Here is a 17,130-nt window from a genome sequence, read left to right on the forward strand (position 1 = left end):
ATTGGAGGGGACCTGGGGGAGGGTTTGTAAAACAATGAAAGAATCTTTTTAAAAAAATAAATAAAAAATAAAGTGGGGATTTATATATAAAGGCTCTAGAAAGTAACTGAGAGGTGAGCAACCAGCACAGTAAACACATATATACATATAAACACTGCTCTGAAACTTTTTTTTAAATGATTAAAAGTCAAATGGGAAAAAATGAGACGTCAATGAAACATGGCAATTAATTGGAGCCACCTTTCCAAGCAACTGTTCTGCTTTTCAGGGTCAAGAAACTTTAGCAGCAGCTGGCAAGGAGAATTTGAGCATGGCAGAGAGCAAGATTTGAGAGACATTAAGTCCTGAACTGAAAAAGAAACTTTCACAAAGCTAGGAAGTACTACCACACCTTGGACAGCATCATTCACTTTAATTGTTTACAGACATCTTCATGAGACAATGGCTTGGGAAGTAACCAAGAGGAAAAAATAGCAAAAATATAAGCTGTGTCCAAAGACCAACATATGACACTCTGAACTGATAAAAGGACAGTGGAAAGCAAATATCCTCTAGCATGGAAAGACTCCTTTGTATCAGAACAAACGTTCTTGCTAGCTAGACAACAGGCACCTTCCAGATGGGAGCTGCACTCAGATGATTGTGCAAGACCTCCGGCTTTCTCATTTCTATACCCACCTTCCCAGAGAATGATTAAATAAGCCACAAACACTGCCCAAGATTTGCTATGGCCTCTGGGATGCTGAGAATACCCCTGAACAAACAAGCAGCATGACCTGGAATTCCATGTGACATGTCAGCCAAGTGAGGAATAGACCCTTTGGGTTTTTAAGAATTACAGACTTTCTTGGCAACTTACTGACAATGACAATAATAAGGCTGCACTATGTTGTTATATGTCATGGAGCTGGAAGCAACTCACAGGGGAATTCTGCTACTTACTCTCCAGTTTCCCCCTCTCCTCATTACTAAGTAGAATCCTTTTCTACTAAGTCGCCTTCAGTATTTCATTCATTTCTCCTATAAAGCATTTTCTGGTTGATTTAGTCATCTAAAACCCATTGCCATAACTCAGCTCTGATTCATAGTTACCTTATAAGCCAGAGTAGAACTGGGGTTTCCAAGGTGGTAACCTTTACAGAACCAAATTGTCACATCTTTTTTCCTGTACAGGAGCCAGCAGGTTCAAACTATCAGTCTTTCAAGGAGCAGCTGAGTGTTTTACCTACTACCCGATCAGGACTCCTTTATTCAGTCATAATCACTGTATTAACACAAGACACTTACGTTAATATAAGTCTCCAGTTCTCTCTCTCTCTCTCTTGTTTTTGTTTGTGGGAGAGGGCAAATAGGAAGAAGTGAAAGCAAGGAACACAGAAGTCAGACTGCCTAGGTTTGTATCTCAGCCCCCACACTCTGCCTGGGTGGATCACTTTCTAACTGCCCTGTGCTTCAATTTCCCTATCAGTACTGGCTGTACTTGTTCCAAAACAGATTTGTTCATTCTTCTGGCAGCCTCTGATGTAGTCGATACTTTTTTGTCAACACTACAATTCAAATGCATTGATTTTATTTGGTCTTGCTTAGAAATCAGAATGTGCCTTAGAAGGAAGAACTATGAGATCTGTCTTGGTTAGGAAATGTTAGTAGGAGGAACAAGTCCCTGGAGAAGGACATGCTGCTTGGTGAAGTGGAAGGCCCACAAAAAAGGAGGAAGAACCTTAACAGATATAGTGGCTGGAACAATGGGCTTAGACACAAGAACAATGTGAAGATGGTGCAGGAATCCCAGTGTTTAGAACTGTTGTACATCGATTGGGCTGGTGTAAGTCACATCCATCTGGAGGCACCTAACAAGAAGTGCTACCTCCCAGAGTCATTAGCAGGATTAAAAGAGTTTGCATGAAGCATTTAGAACAGTGCACTGTATATAGTTTTTCGGTGGCACATACTGCAGAGAGAGTTCAGCTGGTGAGCAGGGAGCTGAGAAGGTATTTGGAGGGACAAGAAGACCTCAGGGCTCAGGATAGAGAGAACAAGATTGATTGCTCCATACATTTCAAAATTGGTGATCAGAATTGAGTTACTGTACCAGAAACTGCACTGAGTTAGGTGTTACAGAGGCCAAATTCAGGAGTGAATTGAGAGATCAAAGGCTAAGACCTCTAAGACAGGATAGGTGCCAAGCAAGGAGGATACTGGGACCTAGCAGGCTATAAGGAAAAGCCCCAGCCTAGAAGGGAACACAAAGGGACAGGCTGATCTCAGCAGACAAGAGGAAGTACCCCACTGCTTCTTTGGACGGCAAGAGCTTCTGTCTTTCCTCTCCAAGCTGTTCTGTTTCAGCAGGGCTGTTTGTGTGAAATGGTGAGGCTTTCTGCTCTGAACAAGGGATCCGGGCCCAGAGTGGAAGGAGGCCCAGCAGGGGATCAGACCGTCCCCTGAAGCTGAAGAAATCACACAGGGTTGGATTTCAGGCACCAGATCTAATTTGAAAAGGTTGAAGGCCGTTCTTTTGTAGCCACGGGAAGATCTTACGGTATCATGAGGACTCCCAGCCTATCCGTGTGTGGACATGTGACTTCATCCTTTGCAAGATCTTTCATTTGCAGCCTGAATTGTCTCTCCTTTTATGGGGTGGTTGTGGTTGTGTGTTGTGGAGTCAAACCAACCCACAGCTGATCTTCAAGTGAGTTTTCAGAGGCAGTAAATCACATGGGAGGAGACTGCTCATCTTTCTCCTGCAGAGCAGCTGGTGGATTTGAACTCTGTGCCTTTGGGATTGCAGCACCATTTCTTATCACTAGGCCATTTCCTATCACTAGGCCACCCGAATGGGATAGGGATTTCCAGCTTTCCAATTTGGAGAAACTCTCAGTAGAGATGGGGTGGCTGGGAAGAGACTGCAGCAGGGCACTTTCTCTGGCCTGCTATTACCAGTGAGGGGTGGGGCTGGGACATGCTCAGTGAGGCATTCCAGTTGCCAGCCTCATGGAACCTTGATGAGGAAAGGAAAGCCCAGCGTGAAGAAAGATCAAGTTTCCAGGTGTTTCATGGGGGGAAAGCAAGGTTTCTACTGAAAAGCCCAAGGGATGAAATGGCATGTTTTAAAGTTCCTGCAAACCACAAGCTTCAAGGGGGGGAATTAAAATTTCCCATTTGCAGGGGACCAAGGCCATTCTGAACAAGCAGGAAAGTTAATCTGTATCCAGTGCTTTAATGAATAACTCATCTGAGTATAGAGCTCAGTGAAGAGGAACATAAAGAGGGAAGGGGATCTCCACCAACCAAGTGCAGGTAGCCAAGGAGAGCTGGTCAGCAGGTTCAGCCCAGAACGGAGGCATGAACAACCCAACTTCCAACGGACAGATCTGGAAAGCCCATGGTGGCGAGGTGGGGTGGGAGTGGGCTGTCAGCCCTCAGGCCAACTCCACACAAAGGCTCATGGGACTCAGCAGCAAATTCCCTGTCCCAGTGGCATTCATTCTACCGGGGAAGTCCATTTAAGTTCACTTCACACACTCTTCAACTAGCCAGCCTCAGTTGTTTGAATCCTCCCTGAGAGAGGTGCTGAAGCCCCACATGTCCCCACATTCCAGTCCACAGCTGCCTGGCCACAAAGGGAAGGACTAGAGCTGCAGGCCTCCGACAAGTCCTTGGCAGCTGATGCTCAGCTGTCTCACACCTCCCAACTCTGGGCAAGATCACCAGGACAGCTTCTCCTAAAACAGTGGCCCTGCTTAAGTCAGTGGGGGCTGCCTGGAGGTTCCTAGAAAAAGTCTACTACTCTCTCCCGTGGCTGCCCTGAGCTGGAACTTGTTCAGAAAACTACTTCAGAAAAAACCACTTCAGAATCTTTTGATCTCTGTAAGTACTCACGCTATTTCCTTAAAGAAAGGTGAACAAGGAAAGAACTTAGGCGAACTAGCCATCTGAGGCTTTATCCATTTAGTTTGCTCTTCCCCTCCTTCCTTTTCTTTTTTTTCCCCTTCTGTCCCTGCCCCTTCCCTACTTCTTTCAAGGATGATTATGATCAGGAGCTCCCCCCTCCTACCCCTGAAGCACTCCTGCTAGGAAGAAGAAGAAAGGCTAGGGACTGCTGGACCTCTGCCTTCCCCAGCTTCATCAAGTCATGACGAGAAGAAATGATGCCCCATGCACTCTTCTGTCCTCAATCACAATAGATAACAGAACAGCGAGGATGTCAGGAGACTCTGCTTCTACCTGTAGGTCACACAAATTGCTGTGCAGCCTTCCTTAGACTACTGTACTGTCCTCAACTGTGCAATTAAGGAAGATACACTGGATGACTGTTTAAGTGCAAAACACATCTGTGACAGTAAATACTTCAGAAGCTCATACTGGTATGTTTTTTTAAAAAAGAAAAGAAACCTTCCTTTCACATTTCTCAAGATCTTTTTAGTTCAGCTTTGAGTACTATGTTAAATAAGAATCCTTGAAGGAAGCTCTGGTGGACTAGTGGCAAGAAGCTTTACTGCAATCCCGGAGGAACACAGTTCAAACCCACCAGGTTCTCTGCTGCAGAAGGAGAGGCAAGCCCCTCCTATACCTGTTAGATCTGACTTGACAGTACATGCATACACACACACAAAATAAAATAAAATTTAAAAAAAAAAAAGAATCCTTGGACTAAATTTAAAGAGACCACGCATTCTGACAGATCTGGAAAAGCAGATCTTTCTTCAAGAAACTTCCAACCAGGATCTACAACAGGCCAGTCACACCAGCATTGGGCCAATTACAAAGGCACTTTTGACTTTTGCTATATAGACCAGAGTTGGTTAACTATCCAAGAATAGCCCTTCTATGTTCTTCTTTTAAAGTCAGGATGTGGGGCCGGAAAATATCAGATTCAAATGGTTAAGTGAAAGCCCAAACGAAGGTCTCACTATTGTCCCAAATGACACATGTATTTTAACACGCTAGAAATGACACACATGTAAAGGATACTGTTACATTGGGATGGGGGGGAAAGCCCTCCTGCAAACTCAGAGGTATCCCCTTCTGAAATATGAGGTTTGCTCAATTATATTCTTCATGTTATTTGGACCTTGGACCCAGAACTGATAGGCAGGCAGACTTAAGAATCTTTAAGCCACGTAGGAAATGGTATTCTTTTAGCTGGAATAAATCTGTCAACAGAAAGGTACAGGCTAGCAGCACTAAATACCCTCTGCAGGTTCTTATTAAAAATATAAATTAAAGTCCAGCAAAGTCCCTTTACTTTCCACATCTGTTTGCTATTCTATGTCCATTACTAATACTGTAATGCAGGGTCCCCATTCAGGCAAGATAAATTCCCTGCTCCCAAAGCCTTCTGCTGACATGGCAATGGATCTGTTTGGGAGGCTGTAAAGGCAGACACAGACATTGTTCCTAGACACGTATCAGCAAGGAGAGGAGGACTAGGCCTCCAAGCTTAACAAGAGGAAGTTTGGTTGGGCCTGAGAACAGAAAGGCGGTAAAGAGCTACTAGGACTTTGGATTCAGACAGCCCCCTCAATCCCAGATCCTGAACACCCTAAATGTGTGACCTCAGGCAGGTGATTAACCCCTCAAGAGCTTCAGTCTCCTTACTAATAAAATAGAAATAACAAAAGAACTCAATAAGGTTATAAAGCATTACTCTATGAAACAGTAAGAACTGAAACAAAGCAAAGCGAAAGCAAAAAAGTATTATCTTCATGGTTCTAGCACTGTCATCATCTTCAGGACCAGCCCGGTTTGCTAAGTAAGGCAAGACAGAAAAAGTTGTGCTACTTTTTATTTCCTATCTTTTTTATTATTATTATTAATTTTAATAAAAGTTTACAGAGACTTTGGATTTCCAGTCATTCATTGTTGAACATTTCTCCCAGTCACCCCCTCCCTCCCAGTTCACTCTTCTCTTTGAAAAGTAAAAGAAAAATTCTTTCATTGTTATGTAATCTCTCCCCCCAAGTCCACTCCACTATGCAGCCTTTGTTCTGGACTCCTGTCATGACAATAATAGCTAATCATATATCCCTTTTAAACAATTCTCTCCTTCACGTGTTTCAATGCAATATACATAATTTATCCCATCTTTCTCAGTTTCCCCGCAACCCCAATGTCAGTCCCATTTTACAACAGTGGCACTATGCAGTATTTGTCCTTGTGTGACTGAGATATTTCACTCAGCATAATGTCCTCCAGGGTCACCCATTTTGTATATTTCATGAATTCCTTGTTTTTCAATGCAGCATAGTATTTCACAGCTTCTCTATCCATTCGTTTCTTGATGGGCACTTAGGTTGTTTCCAACTCTTTGCTATTGTGAACAAAGTCGCAATAAACATGGGTGTGTATATATCTGCTTGGGTGGCGGTTATGGTTTCTTTGGGTTATATTCCTAGTAGTGGAATTGCTGGGTCAAATGGTATTTCTATTTGCAACTTTTTGAGAAAGCGCCACACAGCCTTCCACAGTGGTTGCACCATTTTACATTCCCACCAATAGTGAATAACGGTTCCAGTTTCTCCACAACCTCGCCAGCATTTGTTCTTTGCTGTTCTGTTAAATTTTGCTATTCTTAATAAAAAAAAATTGCTACTCTTACAGGGGTAAGATGATATCTCATGGTTGTTTTTATTTGCATCTCTCTTAAAGCTAGGGATTTTGAACATTTCTTCATGTATTTGTTGGCCATCTGAATGTCTTCTTTGGTGAAATGTCTGTTCATATCCTGTGTCCATTTTTCAACTGGGTTGCTTACCTTTATCTTATTGTGGTGTGTGCTACTTTTTCAACATGCCTAGCTTAAGTCAAAAGACATGCTACAATGAACAATCAGCTGTCAAGGATCTCTCTGAAGTCCTAAAGAGATCATGGTCTTGTCAATTCCTTCCTATATATCTGCAACTTAGACAGCGAATAAGACCCACGAAGAACTGGTGCCTTGAATTGCAGTGATGGCGAAGAATAATGAACAGCTCATGGACTGCCAAAAGAACAAACAAGTATGTCACAGAAGAAGTACAACCAGTGTGCTCCTTAGAGGCAAGGATGGTGAAATGTCATCTCACATACTGTGGAAAGAGACATCATGCTGGGAAAGGTGGAGACAGAGAAGAAGACCCTCAACAATTTGGACTGAAACAGTGACTAACAATGGACTCAAGCCTATCAGAGATCATGAGAATGGCACAGGACAAGGCAAGGGTCAGATCTGTTGTTCATAAAGTCACATGAGTCAGAGTCGACTGGACAGCATCAACAAAAAAGACACACAAAACCATTGCAGGGGAGCTCTGGTGGCCTAGTGGCAAGAAGCTATACTGCAATCCCAGAGGTATGTGGTTCGAAGCCACCAGATGCTCTGCCGAAGAAGGAGGGATAATCTCCTCCAGTACCAGTCAGATCTGATTTGACAGTACACACACAAAAAAACAATAAAATTAAAAACATTAAAAAGCCATTGCAAAGATATAAAAGGTGCTTTAAGAGATAAAATAAGGGAGCTCTGGTGGCCTAGGGGCAGGAAGCTGCACGGCAATCCCAGAGGTGTACGGCTCGAATCCACCAGATGCTCTGCTGGAGAAAGAGGTTCAATCTCCTCCAGTACCAGTGATTTGATGGTACACACACAAAGATAATAAAATAAATTTTTTTTTAAAAAAGAGGCAAAATAAAAGGTAGTAGATGGGGGGAATATTTGCAATAGACCTAACATCAGCTCCTTATTTAACAATGCCCATGGTTCAATGATTTATATTGGAGAAAAGAATTCGTCCCTAAAAACACTTCAAATAGGTTTTGTTATATTTGTTTTACTGTACTAAGATATTTTTAAGGTTATAGGTGGAAAAATAATTTAAAAAAATATAGATGGTAGCACAATTGCTGATGGTATAGTGGTTAAGTCTTGGGCAATGAACCAAAAAGGAGAAAGGAGCTGGCGATCTGCTGCTGTAAAGATTACAGCCTAGGAAGTTCTATAGGCTTATGAATTGAAATGGATTCCAGAGCACACAACAAAAGAGCACAGCCTTTAGGAGTATGGACCCTGGAACCAGACTGCCTGCATTCAAATTCTAATTCTGCTACTTCCAAGCTGGGTGACCTTAAGAAAGTTATAGAATCTCTTGATGCCTCAATCTCTTCATCTGTAAAAGGGGGCTAATATTAGTACCAGGGGGCTAATATTAGTACCACCTACTATTATGAGTTGTCATGAAAAGGAAATTAACACATAAACATATAAAGCAATTAGAAGAGCACTTGGCTCCTAATTCAAAACTCAAGCTAACTCATAGTGTCCCTCCATCAGATTTCTGAGGTGGTAAATTATAACATCTTTCTTCCATAAAAGTGCTGGTGGATTCAAACTGCTTGTGAAGTGAGGCCTTCAGGTTAGCAGTGCACCTTGCTACACACCACAGTTCCCAGGCTCATACATTGTTAGATGCCATCAAGCTGACTATGACTCATAGCAACTCTATGAACAACAGATCAGAATCTGGCCTTATCTTGCACCATCCTCACTATCTCTGAAATGCTAGAGCCCTTTGTTGCAGGCACTGTGTCAATCCACCTCCTGAAGGTCTTCCTCTCTTTGACCCTCCACCTTTCTCGGCATGCTCTCCGTTTCCCAAGGACTGGCCTCTACTGACAACATGGGTAAAGTCTATGAGATGAGGTTTAACTATCCTTGCCTGTAAGCAGCACTCTGGTTGCACCTGCCTCCAAGACATACTTGTTTGTTCTTTTGGCAGTCCATGGGATAGTCAAGACTCTTTGCCAACACCGCAGTTCAAGGCATCAGCTCTTCTTTGGTGCTCCTTATTCATCAACCAACTTGCAGATGCACAGGAAGCAACTGTAAATATGGCTTGGATCAGGCACACTTTAGTCGTTCACCTGACAACCTTACTCCTTAGGACTTTAAAGAGGTCCTGACAGCAGATCTCTCCAATACAACACATCTTTAGATTTCTTGACTGCTGCTACCATGGGTGTTGATTTAGTTTTTATTGAGATTACCATTCTAGTTGTTACTGCTTTAGCTAATTTATTAATAAGGTTATTCTTTTTAACCTAGTATTAAAATGTATTTGCTTTCCCTAAACACAAATTTCTCTAAACTTTGAGTTGAGCCACCAATCTAAAGGCACACTTGTGCAAATCCACCAGCTGCTCCACAGAAGAAAGATGAGTAATCTCCTCTCATGATATTTACTGCCTCTGAAAACCGACTGGATGGTCAGCTACGAATCAGTTCTGACTCCCCAGTATACAATAACAACACACACGAATTAGGTAATTATAGAGGGACGCTGAGAAGTAGGATTTAGAAATGTAACCAGTACCAGCAGCCATAGAATCAATTGCAACTCATAGCAACCTTATGTTTGCCAGAGTATAACTAAGCACCCTAAGGTTTTCAGTGGCTGGTTTTTTGGAACTACATTGCCACCTAGTAGGCTGAGCTATCTCTGGATGTATTTGAACAGCCAACCTTTCAGTTAGCGGGTGAATGTATTAACCATTTGCACCACCCAAGGACTCCTGGTGTACAGGAGTAGAAACAGGAGTAGAAACATACAGGGTATGTAAGTGTACAGAACAGCACATGGAAGACACACTAGAATGGAAACTGTAACATGAATAATAAATATAATATGAAGGAAGTAGATTAGACAAATTTGTGATAAAGCAAATAGAGCAAAACCTTAACAGAAGATGCGAGGTAGTGAGTATATAATGTGCACTTTATATTCTTTCAATTTCCTTTTGCGTTTAAAGTTTTTTTTTCATAAAATGCTGAAGGAGTGAAAAAGGAGGTAGTTTTAGAAGTAACAACCCAAGTTCTAAGTTTGAACTCCGTTGCTTATTTCTGGGACCAAGCTCCTGAGCAAGATCAAAAATTCCTGATGACACTGATTAAAAATTCACTGACACTTCTCTTTACCAGAAGAGCAGTGCTTGGGGACTGAGCTGGACCACCCTGAAGAGATACAGGCAAAGAGCAGAATCCCACAGGGTCCACCCAAGAATTGGTATGTCATAACTATCTCTGCTCAAGAGAGCCCCCAAAATGAGGCTCAAGACTAAGGAGTGGGCAGAGGAAGAGTGGAAAGGCGGCACACACTCACTCGTGGACTCTGCTGTCACCGTAGAGATCACTCAGGCCGAAGCTGATGTAGTGCCAGTGCTCAGGGATGTTGGCCGAGGGGCTCCCCATGTTCCTATACATGCTAACATAGTCCAAGGGGTCTGGGCCACCCAACCTGCAAAAACAAAATCCAAAAACACAGGTGTTAGTGTGAGGCTGGAAACCAAATAATGCCAAGATAAGGAACCCTGCCTTGCAAACCCAAAGGCCCCACGCTGGAGGAACATGAAGTGACCAAGAGCTGAAGGGAGGTCATACCACTCAGGGACAGACAGGGACAGAAAGTTGGAGGCTGCCTAACACCACAAGCACAAATAACACCCCTCTCCAAACCCCATCAGGGAGGAACTTTTTTTAGGAACACAACAGACTGAGTGGCTGTCCATTTTGCTTTCTGATGTTTCAAATTACAGATCCCAAATGGGACTGGCAGGGATTATCTCTCCTCCATGGCACCAGCAAGCATGCCAAGCTTCAAGGCAAAGAGTCAATCAAGTGGCCTCTGGTTGAAAGATCATCTGGAGCATCCCCAATGGGCATTGTTCCTAGAAGCAGAGACTCTGCTCCATTCCTGCCTCTTAAAGGGCTAACTCCTGAAAGACTACATTGTGCCCTATGTTAATTATAGTTTGCTCTAAACAAACCCAAAGCCTCTGGTCTGTGCACACCCTGCAGACCAAAGCTGCTGGTCTTTTATCACTGCAAGTGACAAAGGCCAAATAGAGACTAGCTCAGCTTTGCACAGACAAGTGCAGCAACCGCCAGCTGAGCCCTGTGATTGCCTGTGTCTGGAAGGTGAAGATGATCTCAGAAGACTGTCAACTCAAAAGTAGAGCTGCAACTTTCAATGAGTGGAGGCCTCCGAGGACCCTATTAAATTCCTCACACCTCTCAATCTAATCAAGAGGCAGTTGTGGAAGACATTCAGTCATTATCTCACTTCAAGGATTTAGTTCAATAAGGGTTTCTCCTTTAAAAATTAGTGCTTTTAAAACTATCTACTTCTTTTTTGAACCAGATAGAGGATGTTCGTAGACTTAAGAGAAAACCATCCATGGAAGGCCTACCATTTAGCCCACAAGTATTCTTTGCATTTGCATTGTCTTGGACAGCTCACTGACCACTTGACAACTGCAAATTTGCCTGCCCTGAGGCATTGATGATGTTTACTTTGAAAATGTGACAGCATGCTAAATGAGCATTAAGGACCATGTAAAGGACATGTTACTTGTGATCTCAACTCAGCCTGCTAGCACCATGCAATTGAACACAATTTAAAACCAGTAGGTCTGGTTTCATCTTCTTTTGCCAGGTGCAATTACTTGCATTACACTTACTTGCAGTGAATGACTTAATACAACCCTTCTACCCACTGCCTTTGTGACATAATGATAGGGTGGGACTATGCAAATAAGATTCTTGAAGCCTACCAAGGGGGTGGGACAGTTTGCTGTTAATGCAAGTGATGGTTCAGGGCTATGTGTCACCTTGCCTGGGCCATGATTTTCAGTGGTTTGGCAATGAGGTAAAGATGCCATTGTCCTCCATTTAACGTATCTGTAATCATTCTCCTTATGAGACGTGTTTGGAATGCTGGCCTCTGTACCTGAGGTTAGGGTCTCATTTGGATCAGACCCATGCATCTGAGTTCATCAGCCCCTGCAACTGCAGGTGTCAGAAGAAGCCTCTAGATGGCTGACCCATGGACTTTGGTCCTGCCTGCCTCCACAACCATGTGAGGCATTCCTTACAGTTCATGAGTTTTGTAAGAAATTAAAGCAAATTATGGAACCTAGATATGGGTGACCAAGGAGGCATTCCTTACAGTTCATGAGTTTTGTAAGAAATTAAAGCAAATTATGGAACCTAGATATGGGTGACCAAGTACAGAGAGGAGCCAAAGCTGTTGGCATTAGAGTTTTACAGCGGGTTGAAAAACCTGGACATTCACTGGAAACAGTTCTAACTTCTACCTCACAGGAAGTAGCTTTGTGTTGAGTCTTAGAAATTATTCATTCACCAAGATATTCTTCCCCTTGTGAAGATCATTACTCTCTACTAGAAAATACTAAGTTATTTATAGAACAAGAAAAAAGCGGCTACAAATAGTTTAGAATCTCAATGGTTAGGGGGGAAAAAGACAAATGGCCATGTTTTCCCTTAACTCTGATCTCACCACATCATTTATGGAATGTTTGATTTAACAGCAGTTTATAAAGGGAAAGAGAAAAGAAAAAGAGTCCTGGAAGCACCCCATGAAGGCTACAGAACTGTGCAACAGGTGAGTATGAAAGCATGTCTCACATCTGCTTCAGTTTCCCTCTACCAATTCCCGGGCCTGCCTCTTTCCAGGTGAAATCAATCTAGCAACACGTGGTAAAACCTTCACCATTACTTCAGTGTCTCATGTGCAATACCACTGCATCCACCATTGACACCATTGCTGTCAAGTCAATCCCAACTCTCAACAACCCATGGGAGAGAGCAGAACTGGGTTTCAAGGCTGTAATCCTTTACCAAAGCAGACTGCTACACTTTTCTCCCATGGAGAGCCTAGCAGGTTCAAACCATTAACTTTTAGGTTAGCAGCTCAATCATTTATTCACTGAGCCACCAGGGATCCGTCCATACTCCTGCAGCCCCCTTCAATCTACACATGTCCCTGGACGTGTGTCACATCAAGTGGAGAGGATTTTCCTTAAAACTATAAGGCACGGGATGACCAAAAGTCAGACAAACTTAACCTTGGCCCCAAGCACAGTGTGTTCTGTTCTACTATTCCCAGACTTGATTGGAAGCAGATGCGTATGTGGAAAAGAATCCTATTCTGCATTTAGGAAAATATGTTATCCAAAGATCCAGAGCATCTGCAACTTAATTCTACAGGAGAGGAGCCTCGAACACCTGACTTCACTCTGCAGGGCAGTTACAGGACTGGAATAGCTGCAGGGCACAGGCTCTGCCTTCTCTCCTGTTATCTGATAAATCTAAGCCAGGATCATCCCCGCACAGCACCACTAGCCAAAGAGCCATCCTTCCACTGCAGGAACAGGACTTTCAAAGGCCCATGGGCCACAGCCAGACCAGGCAGCCTCAAACAATCACCTTGCTATAAAAACTGAAGGAGCTTCATGGAGTCAGGCAACACATGGGATCCTAAATGTGAGGGCTATGAATGAATCTCAGGATCTTAATTATGAAAACCCCTTTGAATCTTCAAAAGATCCAGGCACTGATAGGTCCCCCTCCCTTTTTTGTTTTTAATCTAGGCATCATTTCTGATTTCATCAAATGCTTCACAATCCTCTTTATTCATTATTGCATGCTGGCTTATCTCGGAAGCTAAATCCTGGCCTACTTAACCAGCTTGCAGCAGGAAGAGAAAGGGAAAAAAGTTGCCTGAATGATTTAGTCTTAGTTATTTGAATGAGTTTCAGTACTTTTTACATACAGCATCATATGTTATCATCACTTGGGTCAAAGAGAACAACAGTTGTCTAAATTTGTGGAGGAATCTTCCCTCACAAATGAGCCCTAAATAATCAGTATAGTAGAGCCAGGTCCACCTTTTGCAAGACTCGCTTCAACACAGAGCTTCATTTCTGTTTGACCTCCTGCTGAAATGTACTTATCCCCCAACATATAGTAAATCGGAATCTACAGGTTAACAAAATCTCCATGTGCTTTATGTGTAAGACTCACCTGAAAACCAGGTTAACCTGTAGTTTCAGTGTATTTGGGGTGAAGATGCAAATTTTCAGCAGCAGGTCAAACCAGAATGAATTAGTTCAACACCTTAGCTACAGCAGAATTTCCAACAGGTATTGAAATACAGGAGTACAATTAGAACAAATGGTTAGATTAGTAAGAGGTATACTGCTTTTACTGCTGGATGTCTTACGCATCTCATGTCAGACCCCATGTACAGCAGAACCAAACCTCTGCTTGCTTACCCTGTGCTATTCGCACCATGGCTGCTGTGCTCAAACCCAGCGCTGTAGTCAGCCTACCTCACTGAGGGGCTTCCTCTTTTTTTACCGATTGTCTACTTTCCAAAAAATTCCTCTCAACCAAACAAGTTTGCCTGCCAGAAGGAACTGCAACACAAGTCACACCTCTTCCTGGCTGTCCAGAAGAGGAGGTTCCCCCTCACCCTCCAACACCCTGTTTCCCCCAGCCACGCCCTGCTTTCCTGAGGTAGCAGATCCCAAAGCCCTGATGACATTCTCCCACCAGCATAAGGAACAAGCCTCAGCTCTACACAGACTCACGAATACCATCTCCAAAAGTAAAATTAAGTCACTGAGACTCCGTTCCAATGAGAGAGTTGTTGTTGTTGTTATGTGCCATCAAGTCATTCATGACTCATAGCAACCCTATGTACAACAGCCCTAAACCCTACTCTATCTCTTGCCAACCTTATTTTCTCTGTCACAACTATCTTCATTACCCCAGTGATGGAATCAATCCATTTCATCGAGGGTCTTCCTCTCCTGCACGGTCCCTCCACCCTCCCAAGCATGACGTCCCTCTCCAAGGACTGATCCTGCCTTACAACATGTCCAAAGTATGTCAGAATCCTTACCTCGAAGGAGCAGCCTGGCTTCACCCTCTCCAGAACGAACTTGTTTGTTCTCCTAGCAGTCCATGATATATTCAGTATTCCTCTCCAGCACCAAAGCTCAAAGGCATCAACTATCCTTCTTTCATACCTTGTCACTGTCCAGCTCTCTGATGCATAGCATGTAATGGCAAAGACCAAAATGTTCACTCTCTTCCATCTTTAGGTTTTACCTGCTCCTTTGGCCAAAGTCTAGAAGAGCAGCTGACTTTCTGAACTGTCTTTCAGGACCCAAGGAAGGGGTGCATGCAATACAGTGCCTGAAAGAGCATATGGTCCTGGATGGACTTCAGTCACCGTCTGACCCAGAAAGACCAAGAAGATGGGGTTATCTATCCTCAGCTACCCCAAGAACCTAAGGGCTCTTGAGGCAAGAAAGCCCCCCCTTAACTCTCAATCCACTCTTCTCCCGGATCCTGTCCTCAGTCTCTGTCATCTACTTTCTACTGGGTCAATCCTGAACCAAGCCATGGATCTTCTTAACCCTGTCCCTGCTCAAGTCAACGTCCCAGAGTCAAGCAGCTGCAGGTCCAGAAGGGAGCTCTGCACAGAGAACAAACATCGTGCAGAGAGTTAAGCAGAAAGTTTATCTGAAAGACTTGCTCCGTCAAACTTCAAGCTTTTCCTGGAGATCACATCCGAGCTCCCCAAAGGGTTTCAATCAAAAGGAGACCTCCTCATCTCTTTACAAGTACAGTTTTTTTTCCCGACAGTTTGTCCTTCTAACTCTCAAGAAAGCCCCCGGCCCTATCCCAGTCAGTCGCCCCATCCTACAACAGTCGCCCTGATCCTACACAATCACCCCTGTCTTATGCTGTCTCCCGCAGCCCAGCTCCTCTCATATGCTCCCCAGGCTCCGCCTGGCCGTCCCCATCCCACTCCAGCCGACCCCCTACCCTCGGCTGCCCCTCGCCCACTAATGACCCCCTACGGGCGCCCCCTCCTTTCACCACGTTTACAGTTCCCTCTCTCATAACGCACCCCTCCGAGCTCCTGCACGTACTCCAGTTCTTACTCCATCCTAACCTCAGTTAACCCTTCGTGCTACTCACCCTCCACTGCCCACAGGCTCTGTTAACCCCTTTGTCCCCGTTTCCCAACTTGTGCCTTAACTCTCCTCTCGCAGCAGGAAGTCTCCCCTGCAGAAACTTCTCCTCCCTCCTCTCCACGCAGATGTTTCGGCCCCGGCACTTGAACCATTCCCACCCCCCTCGCTCGTGCCCCCCGGAGGCCCAGGGCATACCAGTACTTGACGATCGCCGTAACCTGGAGTGGATTCGGTTGGTCCGGGTACAGGCGGCGGCACTCTCCGTAGATGGCGTGCAGTCCCGGGGGGAAGAGAGAGGCGAACGCCGGGGGAGCTGTAGGACCAGGGGCTGGGGGCGCGGTGGGGCCGGGGGCGCCGCTAGGCCGCAGCTCCGCCATTGGGGCGCGTGGGGTGCTGCGGGAGCCGGGGAGGGCGGGGGGAGGAAGCGAGCACTGACTGGCCAGCGGGTGGACTCCGTCGGTCCAACTCCCCGAGGCGATGGGGGCTGCAGCGAGGTCTCCGCTCCGCGCAGGCGCAAGGCACACAGTCGGCCCAGGCCGCCGCCGAGTCGTCCAGAAGGTGCCTGGGGGCCGCGGGGCGCTCAGGGGGGCGGGGCGCCGGCGCGCCCTAGGCTGCCAGACATTGGCTAGTGTCAGTGCCCGTCACAGTTGAGGTGGGCGTGATCTGACAATAGGCCCCGCCTCCATGTCGCTACATGATGGGGTGGCTCTTAGTCTCCCCCTAGTGTTAGGAGGAAGATACGTTTAGATAAAAGACAGGTTCTGGGACTCCTGTCGAGGTGCTAGGGTCCCATCAAAAGCACCGTGAAATGTACCGACTTAGTGTTAATTACTGTTGTGCTTGCTCCCGGCTAAGCACGATTTAAATAAATCTAACAGTGGATTGATTTACACCCATGTAGCGTTAGTTTTAATAGAGTATTAATCCTATGTTTCCTACTGTTTTGAATGTTCGCTGACACTGTTAAAACCTAATCTTAAAACCTATCGATTCTGATTCATAACGACCCTACGACGATCAAATTCAGGGAAGTTATGTTGAAACAAATCACCAAACCATTGTTATAGAGTTGGTTCCCATTTATAGCGACCTTTGTAGGACAGAGTAAAATTGCCCCTTGTTGTTGTTATTGTTGTTATGTGCTGTCGAGTCGCTTGCGACTCATAGCGACCCTAAGTACAAGAGCTCGAAATGTTGTTCTATCCTGTGCCAACCTAGCCATACCAAACGCACTTATTCCCACCGCTCTAGTCACAGAATCGATCCATCTCATCGAAGGTCTTCCTCTCCTTCGCCGCCCCTCCACTC

At 44.7% G+C, this 17,130-nt stretch overlaps 1 protein-coding gene across 1 annotated transcript in view; it reads right to left on the reverse strand.

The window, feature by feature from the left end:
• SUFU (suppressor of fused homolog (Drosophila)) overlaps positions 1–16,365 on the reverse strand; it is a 112,606-nt gene extending 96,241 nt beyond the window's left edge. The window contains exons 1-2 of the mRNA XM_006879977.1: positions 16,018–16,365; positions 10,134–10,268 (exon numbers count right to left, since the gene is read on the reverse strand). Coding sequence (XP_006880039.1) covers positions 10,134–10,268; positions 16,018–16,199 — 317 coding nt within the window. The 5' untranslated portion in view covers positions 16,200–16,365. The remainder of the gene's footprint in view (positions 1–10,133; positions 10,269–16,017) is intronic.
• Positions 16,366–17,130: the final 765 nt, after the last annotated feature.

Source organism: Elephantulus edwardii, unplaced genomic scaffold (genome assembly GCF_000299155.1).
Source record: "Elephantulus edwardii isolate Elephantulus edwardi_28Jun2011 unplaced genomic scaffold, EleEdw1.0 scaffold00006, whole genome shotgun sequence".
NCBI lineage: Eukaryota > Metazoa > Chordata > Mammalia > Macroscelidea > Macroscelididae > Elephantulus > Elephantulus edwardii.